Source organism: Haemaphysalis longicornis, unplaced genomic scaffold, assembly GCF_048455015.1.
Source record: "Haemaphysalis longicornis isolate Haplotype H1 unplaced genomic scaffold, Haemaphysalis longicornis Haplotype H1 scaffold_9, whole genome shotgun sequence".
NCBI lineage: Eukaryota > Metazoa > Arthropoda > Arachnida > Ixodida > Ixodidae > Haemaphysalis > Haemaphysalis longicornis.
In genome coordinates, this window is record NW_027526460.1 from 41,472,663 (window position 1) to 41,485,948 (window position 13,286).

At 51.9% G+C, this 13,286-nt stretch overlaps 1 protein-coding gene across 3 annotated transcripts in view; it reads left to right on the top strand.

The window, feature by feature from the left end:
* The window catches only part of LOC144152189 (uncharacterized), a 648,411-nt gene that overhangs the window by 619,604 nt on the left and 15,521 nt on the right, over positions 1 to 13,286 (top strand). For all 3 annotated transcript variants that reach the window (XM_077683415.1, XM_077683416.1, XM_077683417.1), the window contains 4 exons: positions 3,316 to 3,401; positions 7,512 to 7,617; positions 7,783 to 7,847; positions 8,163 to 8,312. In XM_077683415.1, the coding sequence (XP_077539541.1) occupies positions 3,316 to 3,401; positions 7,512 to 7,617; positions 7,783 to 7,847; positions 8,163 to 8,312 (407 nt within the window). The remainder of the gene's footprint in view (positions 1 to 3,315; positions 3,402 to 7,511; positions 7,618 to 7,782; positions 7,848 to 8,162; positions 8,313 to 13,286) is intronic.

Genomic DNA, 13,286 nt, shown 5'->3' on the forward strand with positions numbered 1-13,286 from the left:
CAGACAAAAACGGCGTTTTTTTTTTTTTTCTTCAAGTTACCGCTCCATTGCTAAATGCCTTCTTCGCTGCCACGCTGCAAAAACGGACCCCATCGGAAGGGGTTCCGTTCTCCCCAAAAACAGTTATACGGGGCGGATTTAGTTCAAGGAGCAACTTACAAAACCCTTTTTACAAAACCTTTTCCGTTTTGCAGCAAGGATGGGGAAGAAAACTGACGTAAGGCTTTCTTCGCTCCGTCAAAGGTGCACGGACTAATCAAAGCTGCCGCGGGTGGTCTGCTACGTCGGCGGCCAATTAGAAGGCGGCGCGCTGTATGCGTCACCACCGGTGGCGGCACGCTGTTACGGACACCACCCGCTGGCTTCCAGGAAAAAAAAGGGCTTGCGTAGCCGGCTGGTTTTCTTCACTGAAAGCACCCGTCGTAGCTTCCGCACTTCCGGCCTCCCGTTCATGCCCCGTGACTGATTCACGAAGGACGGCCTCCGCGACAGACCATTTATCACTTTTGCGCCCAATGTACGGCACCGAAAGTGAACGGGATTTCAACGTCACTTACTGTAAACCTCTTTATTTCTGTTACGTTTTTCTCCTCGCCGCGGGGAAGTACTAGCAGATATGTGCTGCCACACAAAAGGTCCTGGGTTCGATTCCAAAACGAGATGACGGGCGAAAACGCCTGGATGTGTGATATTGAGGCGCACGTAACAGGCTATACCCGCCGCAGTGGCTCAGTGGCTAAGGCTTTGTGCTGTTGAGCACAAGAACGCGGGTTCGATTCCCGCCGCGGCGGCCGCTTTTTTGATGGAGGCGAAAAGCAAAAACGCCCGTGTGTACGATATTTTGGCGCACGGTAAAGATCCTCAGGTGGTCAAAATTAATCCGGAGCCCTCCACTACGCTGGCCTCATCGCCTGCGTTGCGTCGGCGCGTTAAGGCCTACAATCAATCAACGTTACAGATAGCCATGTGGTCTTAATTCGCAGGCCTACACTGCGGCTCGCTTCATAGCCCAAAGGTGGTTCCGACGCCTGAGGTCCCTTTATTTTTTTGCTATTGCACGAGTAATATGTGGTCATGTCGGCGAAAATCTTCGCCACCTATCTGCCGACAAAGACAGTCGAGCGACGTCAGTCTAGCCGGCAGCGTCATTGGCTGCGGTGGCGCTGCGTTCGCACCACCGCTAGAGCTACTAGATCAGGTTTCAGAGTATCGGCACTCTTTTGTCATTGTTGCACGCCGCCGACAGCGGCCATTGGTCGCACCGCGTCACGTGACATTTGTTTACCTCGGAAGACGCATGGGTGCTGACATTTTTGTGCCTCTGTGTTGCCGCGCGCGCGCGCTCCTCGATAAGTCGTGATTTTCGGAGCGCAGTGCGGCTGCATGACACGTTGAGAGTGAGTTCTTAAGCCCCCAGACAGAGTAGGGATGCCGTGCTGCTCTGTAATGGACTGTTTCAACCGGCGGGAAGGTGGAAAGCGCCTGCATCGCTTCCCACTGGGAAAGAGCGACAGTGGCCTAGCGTAACCTATAGCCACTTAAAAAGCGTCGTTTAATTAGTGGCTCTAGTGTAACCTAGAGCCACTAAATAAGCTACGCTAGCGTAACCGAGCCTGACCCCATCGCACCGGCGCGCTGTCTCCAAATCTGTCACACAGCTGTCATGGTTTCCAAGCGGTGCCCGGACCAATTCCGCCCGTCAATGTCAGCCGCAAGGGGGAGCATAAAGCTGGCCACCCTGACGTCAGGCACCAAAAAGGCTGCCGCCATGCGTCAGTGTCGTTACTCGTAAGCGTAGCTTATTTAGTGGCTCTAACCACCACAGACCTTAAAGCGATGGCTGGCCCCTTCCATGCGCGCCTGAAGCGACCGTCGCAGAGCGTCTCGAAGCTCCCCGTTTGTGCGCGTTGTAAAATGGAGTGTGCAGCGGGTGCAGGGCTGAGCAGGCGGCAAAAGATGAAAATCGTATAACCGCGGCGAAAAGACGACGCTGATAGGGAAAGGCTGGAATGGGCTGTGACGTCACACTTGCTTGCAATGTGCTCTCAGCTGTCGGCCTTTGAAATATTTCTCTAATTTCATGGCTGGTGTTCACTTTTTGCTTACTCACGCACTCGTGGTGCAGGCTAAACACACTAGCAGTCCCTTAAGTTTAGCCCTGCAGATACCTCACAGTCGACGTCAGCGAATTGGTGGAAAGGATAATGAAAGAGGGGCACCACTTTCAAACGTACTGTTCTCGTTGAAAATGAGCGTACATCGACCTGAAAAACGAGTAACATGGTACAGTCGAGGCTTGTTTTAACGGAGTAGTATCGAGACAGTAAATTTGTTCGTTATATCCGATATTCGTTGTAACAGTAGAGGTAACAATCGGCTCTGAAAAATCATAGATACTAAAACGCATTATTCTAGGCTTCTAACACGCTATAAACAAGGTAATCCTTATCTGTCTCCTTGAGGCATTTCAAACTTAATAGACCGGAACATGACAACGTGAAATTACAACAGAAAAAAAGTTCGTTTGACAAAACAGGCCTGCGTTCTTATTTATTTGAAGAAGGATGTGATCTTCGTCTGGCGGCTTTTCACAGCACTGCAGGTTGAAGTTTTCCGTAGTATCTATGCACGAAGGTCCCTTCCAACTGTGATTTTACAAACTTTTATTTTCTAATTTCCTTAATTTTGCTTTTTAAAGCTAGCTAGCTTTCGAGTTTCGAGCCTCGCGCGAACCATACGTTTCTTCGTTATAGAAGATATCGCGCATGGATCACGCGGTTTCGGTTTCGTTAGAAAAAGAAGTATTACTGAAATAAAGCGTGACCACCCAAAGTTCGTATTGAGTTCGCTGTAACCGATAATTCGCTATATCAGTTTTCATTATAACGAGGTTGGAGTGTATAAGCATTCTAGAGTTCAATCTTTTGCAGCTCACTTAAGTGTTCTTTGATGGTGGCCAGTGGTCTATCCACTGTTGTGCTACCATTCTATCACGCTGGTGTTCTATCCAGTATTCTATTGTAGGGATTAGTATCTCTACTCTCTTCCCGTTTTTTTTTTAGGGGTTTCCTTATCTTGGAAGTATTATCAGAACGAGTGATGTTATTGTTTTGCGTGCCCTGTGACTATTAAAGTCTCAACCAAGTGACTATTTATAGCGGTATTCCTGCGCATTATTACAGTCATGTGTGGCCTAACCATTTCGCCTGTTTCGCACCAGCCATACGCGTGGCGTTAACAGTATACCAGAAACTTAGGGTTCGTAAAGAATTGCTGAGTCACACGAAGTGAATTCCTTTATCTCCTTGCTTTCAGCGGAAGGGGCTTCTGCGCACCAAGTCAGCAGCTGCTTCCAAACTTCACCGAGCGCTCTCGGGCAAATCCAAGTCCGTCACAGACATGTAAGTGTTGCAACTCCTTTCCAAGCTCAATGACATCTCTTCCAGCGGTGTTCCGCACAATTTTCAGAATAAAAATTTTTAAATTTCAAATTTAACACATTCTTTTTTTTTGTCTTGGGACCCACAAAGGGTTAAATCACTAGGAAAGTAATCCCAGAGAGAGAGAGAGGCTGAGGTCTGCATACGGGAAGGCCCTTGGTTCGCCCGCACACAGTTGTGTTCAAAGCGTCGGGAAAAAGAAAAGAAAAAAAGATTCCTCTGTCATACGAATCAGTAAAACACGGAAGTGAAATCTGCGGCTGAGCATGATTTGCGGGCCGGTGGCTGTCTTGTGGGTGTACTTGGCGAGCGGCGTCCTGCTGGCGGGTCGCTTCGGAAAAGGTTTACTGGTGTCATTTCCGTGACGGATATGACGTCAGTGAAATCTTGGTGTATCCTGGGATAAAACAATTTCGTGTTAAAATGTAAAACCCACAAACTAACAACCCTAAGTATAACATACTCTTTGGTTCTAAAGGTTGCTTGCCCGCAAGAAGACCTTATGTGCAGGGGTGCACCCTTTACAGTTCGCTTGCTTCGTTGTACTGGCGTCACTTCCGTGACGGATATGACGTCACTCAAATGTTTGTGTACCCCGGGATAAAACACTTTCGTGTTAAAAATTGGACAGAAAAACGCAGCATTGTTTTCAAAACGGGGCATAAACAACATATATATAATGCTCTATTGTCGCTTGTCGTCAGTAGCTCTAATGTGAACTAACAATAGGGCCTAACTTATCTTGAATTGTAATTTTATGGTTCAGAACACCCAAAACGACCCAGATCTAAGGTGTTCCCTACTAAAAGCCCTCTAGTCTTAGAACAGTCTTTTCACCGATGCACATTGTAATAGAGGAAGCCTGGCCGTAGGCAGGATTTTTTCTTAAGGTGGGCAATGCGGTACCATTGCGGAGGTATGGAGAGGGTAGCACGAAGGGAGGGGGGGGGGGGGCGAGTGCCCATTTTACAGCCCCCCCCCCCCCCCTGCCGACACTTATGGCGGAAGCTTGCGCACGCACGCACGTGTACAAGGCTCACCCCTCCTCCCCTCCCCCCCCCCTTCCCTTGCCCTTCCTTTTTTGCTAGGTTCGCTGCCTGTGTAACGAAAGTGGATGACCGATCATTTTAACCGTAGCCGAGAGAAGACAGGCGGGGGTGGGTGTGAGCGGCCGCGCGGCGTTCGCTTTTTGTTTCGCCCCGCGATTGCACGTCGGGCAACGAACAGCGAGCGCATTCGAAGAAGAGTCAGGCGAGAACGAGGCAGGGGAGAGAGGGCGTCCCGTTCATTATGGCGGCCTCTTAGGTTTCAATGAGGCCCCCTCTGCGCGCCGCCCGCGTTGGCGGGAGGTTTTCGAACGGTCAGGTGTGGCCTCTTGCCGGGGAGGGAGTATGCGTGGGGTGCCCACTCCGACCTTGGGAGACGGCCTTTCGCCGCCGCTGCCTTCTTCGCGAAGAGTCTAACTACGCGTGGTGGGTGCAGGCACGCTTGACGCGGCTTGCTTGATGGTTAGCGCGCCTTGACCTACGAGTACGCGTCAAGTGGCGCCGTGGCCGTGTTTTGAAACACGTAAAGCCAACACTCTCGGTGGGGGTCGGTGGTGGGGCTAGCTGCGTGGAAAGACTCCCGCCTTGTGCCTGTTTCCAGCAAGAAAGCAGTTTGAGCAGATCTTCTTTCTTTGGAGAAAAGAGGCGGTATTTCTCTTTGAAGCTGTGCTTCCGGCCACAATTCTTCTTGAGCTCTCGCTGTAGATCGTTTCTTTTGTTGCAACGGACCCATAGCAGAGCTTTGCTTCCGGATATATGACGGTGGTCTGCACTCGGAGCTGCAGCTACGGTAACCCCTCGTTATAACCGAAGCACGGGGACAGAAAAATGGCTTCGTTGTACACGATGCTTCGTTAAAAGGGGTACCGCGAAACATTTAGAAGCTAGATACAGAATAAGGTGATTTTGTTTAACGAGGGATTACTGCATCCTGACTGCTTGTAAAAGCGTCAGGAAACCGGCACTTTCCGGTTATACGGGAGTGGAATGGCCTCTTAACTGTCGCGTGTTGCATGGTCAAATATGTAAATACAGAGAGTTGACTTTGGTTTAAGGGTATTCCGGACGCGCACGTATGTGGCCTCGGACGACGCCGTCATCAAAACTTGCGAACCGAAACAACGAAACCTGTCGTGGTTGGTTTTTCTTGCAGAGAAAATGTAATAAAAACGCCTGTTCGAACGACGCGGGCCGGCATCAGCTGTAAGTGGTTCTTTGGCGGGAAAAGGTCTGAATTTGAATTTCCGAAGCGGGCGCGAAATGCCCTAAATGTACTGAAAGATGCAAAGAATGAGAGGTGATTACTGGAGCAGAACATATTGTAATAGGCGGACACGCTAGCTTCGTAACATTGCCGGTGACTTTTATAAAAACAACAAAAAAAAAAACAAATCGCCCACATTTAAGTCGACGAGACCCTTTGTAGCAAGAGAGTGGGCGAGAGAATTAGACTTTCTAGAAAAACCATGGCAAAAAGTTGAAAGCAAATAAAAATTCGTTTGACGCGTTCGGTTTTCCCTTGTGCACATTCTGGTCGCTTAGGCTTCGTCTAATGTACATGCTAGAGGTCACCACCCAGACGTAAACAGGCCATGGGGGCCTCCGTTTGTGTGCGTACCGTAGATTGTACAAGCCTGCCTGCTGGTTGGGTCCCCTTAGACAGGCCCACAAGCGCGGTGTTCGTTCAGTCAGTGACGTCATCTAGGGCCTGTATTCGTCTTCGAACGTCCCCGTTAGGAGCGGCTCACTGACAAGCCGGCTGGCTGGCTCGGTGCTGTGAGGCGAAGAGGTATGAGCGGCGTTTGCAGCGCGCCGAAGGCCGTTCGGTCTCTCGGCCGCGGCTGCCCACTTGGCGTCGTGGGCAGCCCTTGAGTGCAGCAGCAGCAGCACACGCCGACGTCGCGGGCCGGCCCTGCCGGTCTCTGTGCGCGGCTTGCGTAACCGTTGCGTTCGCTTCCTCCGCGGCGGGTCCTTATTTGCTCGAGGACGGTGGCCCCGCTGATGGTTCCCGCACGTCGCTCGTCTTCGTTTTATTGAGCCGTTTGACTGACCGGGAGTTATGCGAGGCTCTCCCGGGCCCGCGAGAGTGTTTCTCGCTAAGCACACACCTGTCAGGGCCTCCCCTCCGCTTCCTTTCGCAAGCCTGTAAGCTGAAAGAGACCGTGACAGATGTGTGCTCAGAGTGAAACACCCTCGCTCTTCCTCCGAGCGCTCCAGCTTTACTTACGGCCGCGTACGGACTGAGCGAGATTTGGTTTTCTTTTTGATAAGAGCCCCGAGAGCGTTATTGAATCATCCCCTGATTGAAGGGACTGGCAACGAACGAGGGAGAACGTTCAACGTTCGTGTGTGTGTCGAAAAAATGCCTGCGTTGCGAAATTTCAATTTGCAGAGCAGCTGTGGTCCGACCAGGTCGGTAATAACCGGCGCGTGCGCGCTTGCGTCGGGTCCGCCGGCGGCTCAACAGCAGAGCTTCGGCACGCGACCGACGGAATGCGGGGATGGGCGTGCGCGTTCCGTCTAGAATTTTCGCTAGGTATCTTCGTGCGCTTTGTACCACCTTTTTTGCTCGCGCGCTGCCGGTCACGTGAATACGAGTACAGTCGGTAGCTAATATGCACTGTCCGTATGGAGCAGCCAATGATTACTGTGAAAAAACGCTGCATGGGGCAGCTGTAGCTTCGCTAGTCGTTGAACACAGGCATTTGAAAGAAAATATATCGGCTAAAACACCACCGTATGTTCTTTCCTTCACTAAAAAAACACGAAAAAGGTGAAGGGAATCGTGTTCTCGTGGGAGCAGTTGATGTCATTTATGCTTGATTTTCAGGCAGCGCCCATGAGTGACGTTTTGCTGGTCCATGCTTCAAACTCCAGCCCTGCAAAGACTTGCCAAAGTAGTTCGCCAAAGCGACTCTTAGCGCACACTGAAGAACTTTCTTTCTGGTGGATAGGCAAACCATTCCACATTGTTGACGTCCAAATCAATTCTTGACCAACCGGGCCGTCTTGTTTCGTTCCACAGGTCCTCGCCAGCAAAGGACTGCACTCCTGTCTTCCAGGATGGAGGGAGGTCTCCTGGCGGCTGCGCCCGGTACTTCATCATGGACGGCCCTGCGCAGTTCTCAATCGTAAGCATCCTCGTCCTTCTGCAAGAAGCCACGCATTCTTGTGGCACGGCGCTTATGCATGGCTGTCGTCACCTTCTCTGTCTGCTCTCTCTACCATACCGTCCACCCGTCACCCCGTTCTGGTCAGAAGGCACCAATGCAAACGTGGTTTCCGTTTTCTTGCAGGGGCTCCAGAACCAGGAGCGGCACCTCTTCCTGCTCAGCGATGTCTTGCTAATTGCAAAACCAAAGTAAGTGCGAGTTTTATTGTTCTGTTACGTTTTGGCGGGAAACTGCTGTGAACCTGGGAAATGGTGTGTTCAATGAAGTTATTACAAGGCAGCTCAGAGGTCGACGGAGAGCTCTTGTCTTTGTTGGTTGACATCATGGTCATCGTGCTGTATCACCAGCACTGCCAATTTCCGCGCCTACGAGGAGTTTTCAAACTTTTCGTTCCGTAACTGGGGGAAGAAGCTCGATTGGAAGAAAATTGAACGCTGCTGCGTCATGGAAGGCGGCGACCGCGGTACACTGATCGTGTGGTGGCCGCTGTGGCATTGTTTCAGATCGTCTGGAAACTACAAGCTGAAGGAAAAAGTGCGCACCTGCGAGATGTGGCTGTCCAATTGCCTGGCGGACGTGAGCGAGTCGACGCGTTCTGCAGACACCTCGTTCGTGATTGGTTGGCCCACTACAAACGTCGTCGTCACCTTCAGGTGAGCGGTCGCCTCCCTTCTACCTTTGCACATCGATAGGTTCGTTAAGTCTTGGTGAAGTCGGGGTATATTCTAGAATGCGCTGCACCGGCGTAGTTGCATCACACCGGTTGCAGCGATAAAATGACTGTTCTCAGGACGGAGTTATTAGCAAGTTCTGTAGATGGAAGCGTCAGGGATTCTTTCCAGCGTCATGAAGAACTGTTTAGTTTTGGGTTGGCAATTTTCCATGCTGGCCTATTGTTCCAAGTCTTGCTGCTAGGTCACGGGGGCATTTGTCATCTTCGCACGAATTTCGGAATGTAACTGGCGTACTGCGCACCGTTTGTTTCCATCCACGTATGGTATGCTGGTCGACGCTTTTGGGGTAAATATGCGTCGTATTTGTGACCACGAAACAAACACGGTACTGCTGCGGTCATGGGCTACGCCTGGCATCGATAATCTCGCGTAACGCTTTCTCTTCCTCATTCTGAGACACCCGCAGTACACGCATCATTTGCTATTCTGATGCGCAACTAAAGATAAACCGCGTACACGTGCCGGCGCCATGCACAGCGTTTCATTCTCGTCGTATAACCTTGGCGCTATCCTGGAACTCATTGTCCCAGACTTCGCCGCGCTTTCGCGAGCCTCTCAGTCGCTCCTCCGGCGGGTTTTTAATTCGCATGCAGACGGCAGGATTACTCTTCTCCGAAGCCTACCCGCGGCTCTCGAAACACGCTGTCCGGCGCACGAAAGTGCATCTCGACGTCCTTTCTTTTATCGTCCGCTCGCGCCGCAATAAAAGTGTACCATCATAATCGCTCGCAGAGACGAACGTCTCGACTCGCCTTCGTCGGAGGGACGTCGTTCCGTTCGTGCCAGGGTGGAGTGCGTCATTTATTTCCTTCGTGCATTGCCGTCGGCGGCCCAAAGGCTGCCGCCGCCGTCGTTCCTTTTGTAATCGATTAAATGCCCGGCTTTCTTGAGTTTGGCCCCGCCCCGCTGGTGTAAAAGGCATCAGAGGAATCCAGTTTATAAGGGCAAACGAAGGGGAGAGCCTTTAAAGCTCCACAGCAGTGCCGGTGGTTGTGTCACGCAACAGATCGGGCGGCGTGTAAACCCGGAGCAGGCGCTCCTTTAATGCGCCTCTGAGCTAAGCACCCAGTGAGCCAGTGCCCTTGGAAGCGCTCCCGCTCGCCTGTCGGGCCCCAAATGGGCTCTTAGTGGGGCGATGCCTCGCTCTTCGGAACTGAAGGCTGCTCTTCCCCCACGCTTTTATTTTCCGCCCCCTTTCTGCGGTCAGTTCAGCAGGGACGGCGTGCCGATGAGGAGTGCTAGATTGCACGTCGGCTCCGAGATAAAATGAAAAAAGGAGCTTGCGCATTTCTCTATTAGGAGTGTGCATGACGCAACGGCAGCCGTCTTTCGCAATCTTAAAATGAACGACCACTTCGAAAGGCATTAAATATAAAGGGGGGAAAAGCGGGAGATAAAGCTATTAATGAGGCGGAGCTAGAGCGGTGACACTATTTAGCTAAGTACCGGAACGCTTTTGCCGCCCGGTAGTTCCTGACCCGCCAGCATGCTATCGGTTCGGTTAGCTGTTTTTAGTGATCACCCGCACAAAAATTTTGTTCTCGTGTGGAAGCGTATTTAATGGGCGGCTTCTGTGATTGTGTGGTGATTGGGAGCGACCACAAGCATATATAGTCACTTTTCTGTACATTAGGGGCGGAGATTCATTTTAAACACACCCAATCTTCCCGCGAAAAAGAGCTCTTACGACTCCATTTCTCGAAACGCGCCCGCATCGCGCGGAGTGATGAGGCGCTGCCCAGTTATACAGTTCGGGAAGAATGATGCGCTTTCCTCGGGCAAACTTGATTAATGCCGCACGGCGGCCGAATCGCTTCGTTTTCGCCGGCTCTTACGAAATTCGAGGCGGTGAGAATAGAGCGACTCGGGTCGACGAGATAACGAGCGCGCGTGCTCATTCTCGTGATTGATAACGGCGCGTGCGTCCCTTTCGTACCTCCTCGACGCAAGATGTATGGTAAACAACAAAAAAAGGTACGAGGGCGTTGCCCTCTCGTGCTCTCGTTGGTCGGCGCTATCGTGGACTCCCTTCCGCACGGTCGGCACGAGAAACAAAAAGGGGGGCCTCGGGCATTGCGTAACTGCTCGCGATGCGCACGTTTTTCGGGTATTCGGTTCAGATAGCCGGGCGAGAGGGAGAGGTTGAACGAGGAAGAAAGCACAGCGTTTTCACCGCGACCCCCAGCGTGCTTTGGTGCCGCAAGGCTCCCTCCTCCCTGCCCACACTCCGTTCCTTCTCGGCCGCTCTCATTGGTCAAGGAAAAAAAAAAAAAAAAGATTGGTCCTGGTGGGTGCGCGCGTGAGTACGTGTGTGTGTGCACCCGGATAGACACGGGACGTGCACGCATTTGGGTCAGCGGGGTAAGGTCGCCCCTGTTTAATTGCCCGTCGTCGTGTACGTACTGCGTTCGGCGCGCGATTTCTTCTCTTTCCCTTTCCCTAATTATACACGCTCGATCGAATGATGAGCTCAACTTGTGCGGCGGCCCCCGCCACGAAGAGTCGTCAGAATCATTCGCGCTCTCCGAACAACGGCGGGAGACGAAAGCGCGGACTTTCCTCGCAACCTAGATATTAGCACTCCCTGTCTGTTTCGCCACTCCGTCTGTGTCTCTATCTGGTCGCCGCCGCCGCCGCAATCGTCCTGGCGCGTCGGGCGCTCGCTGGTCCTCCACCCCGCGGCCACGCCTCGATGAGAGATGCTTCTCTCGAAGCTGGAGCGGAAAATCGCCGCCTGATTGTCGTTCGGCTTCGCGTCTTCTCCGAAGCCCCGGGATCTGGCGGTGGCTTCTGTCGCGTCGCCAACGCCCAGCTCTCTCGCCGTCTGACCTACGTCTGGATGACTCTCTCGCGTGTGATCCCGAGCTATTCCCGCCTTTTGCCTGCCTATTAATCGCGCGTCTATGTATAGTTTAGGACCGCCAACCTCCCGACGCACCACTTACCGTAGGCGCGGGGGAATCGAATTGTAAAGATGAGAACGGGCGCGTCGTGAGAGCTCATTCGCCTACAGCTCATCTTTTTCTCGCGTGCGGCTCGCTTCGCCGGAAACTTGGCAGACATGATGAGCGACGCTGCTGCAGCAAGTAGGGCGTTAGATAGGATGGATTGCGATCTTGACTGCGAACGACAGTGAAGGTGGCTTGTGAACTTCACTGCTCAGTTACTGCGCACGGCTTGATATGTATCTTGTTGATCAGTGGCAGAGCCACATGTTTCCAACTTGGGAAACTCTTGCTTATCCTGTTTCTTGATTTCTTTATCGGGCTGTTTGCATACTGATGAATCCTCACATTCTTTAGGCTGTGAGTTCATGGTCGCAAAGTTTTCGGAAGGTACAGTTTGAAACGCTCTTCCTCGGTAAGAGCATTTGACTTGGAGCTCGCGATTTCGTTGGGTACTTTTAAAGCGAATCTGCCGCTTCGATGTCACAAGGTTTGTAAGGGGGGGGGGGGTTGGCGAATCTGTCGTAGTACGAAAAAGAAAGCCTCGCGGAAAAGCGGGCATTGTCCGCTGACGCAGATAGAGGCAGTCGTCCTTTGTTTCCTTGTGCCTAAATTACCACCTGTGGAGTTGGTGCGACAGCGGTCGAGAGAGAGCAGTTCACGCGACCCGATGACGTCAGCTCTACACCTTGAGCGCTCGCTGCTTCCAGCAGGCATGGAGTGTTTATAAAAGACGCGAAATATTGTATGAGCTTGCATTTATTTGCCTAGGGATATCGTTCGGCCTAGGAATACGCTGTGGAATCCAGCCCCGAAATTACAACTTAAGAAGAAAAACGTTCTTTTAAGCGAAAAAAGATAAGCTTGTAAAAAATTTTTAGCTCATGACGTAAATGGGGTATACTAAAAAGAGTAGTTGGTGGGTTAACAGCACGTCAAAGCGATAAGATCAGGCGGACCCATTGGCATCACTGCAATCGCGCAGCCGTGCTTCTTGGCTTTGGTCGGCTATAGCGCCAATCACGCTAAGTCCCTGTGACGTCATAAGGACCCAGGGAGGAACTGGCTGTTGAGTGGCCACTGCTTCCTCTGTTATGCATAATAGCTGTTGAAAGCTTGAGTTAAAATTGGTAATACTGGCGTTAATGTTGGTTCAGGGCAGTGTTTTGGACAAACCAGACTTGTATTTTGTCTGCGCGGTTCCTCTAAGCTTAGCGTTTCTTTTTGCTCGGAACGCGCGGAAATTCTTTCGGTATAAATGCTAGACCCGTGCTCCACGGGCAATGCCGCACCACGTATTCCCATTAATTGTCGACCAGTTCTGCCTTCCCTCTGGACAAGAGGCCCGTGTGTTAGAGATCCCCAGGTGGTCAAAATTAATCCGGAGCCCTCCATTACGGCGCGCCTCATAAACTGTGTAGTCTCGGCGCGTTAAACCCCGTAATCAATCCCTCCGGACAAAGTACGCGTGCTCCGAAGTTTCTCACCCTAGAGCAACAAAACTCGTCCCGACGTTCGTTTGTATAGAGGTGAAACCAAACAAAAATTGTTCAACAAAATGGAACAGGGCAGACAGGTCGACGATGGACGTAACCCTGGGGGCATCGTCCCCCGGGCGCCTCTGGCCTCTGCTTCGACCGATTTCTTTAGCCTCCTGTACAAACTCACGCGAGTACGGTGCGCAAACAAGGGGACAAAGGTAGCGACAGATTTGCGTCTCGAGTAAACTATTTAAAGAAAAAAGTAAAGGGAGGGTGTTAGCACCAGGTGAGGGGTGGGCGGAACAACAACGGCGCCATATTCCGCGCAAAGCTCTCGCTGCGTCGCGCCAGGGGATCCATCGCCTTTGCCGTCTGGCGTCTTTTCCGTCTCCTGCGGTCTGTCGCCCAGGGGGAGGCGAGTCGGTGCGTGGGCCTCGTCACGTCGTCGCCGTAGGGCCGTGTCCCTC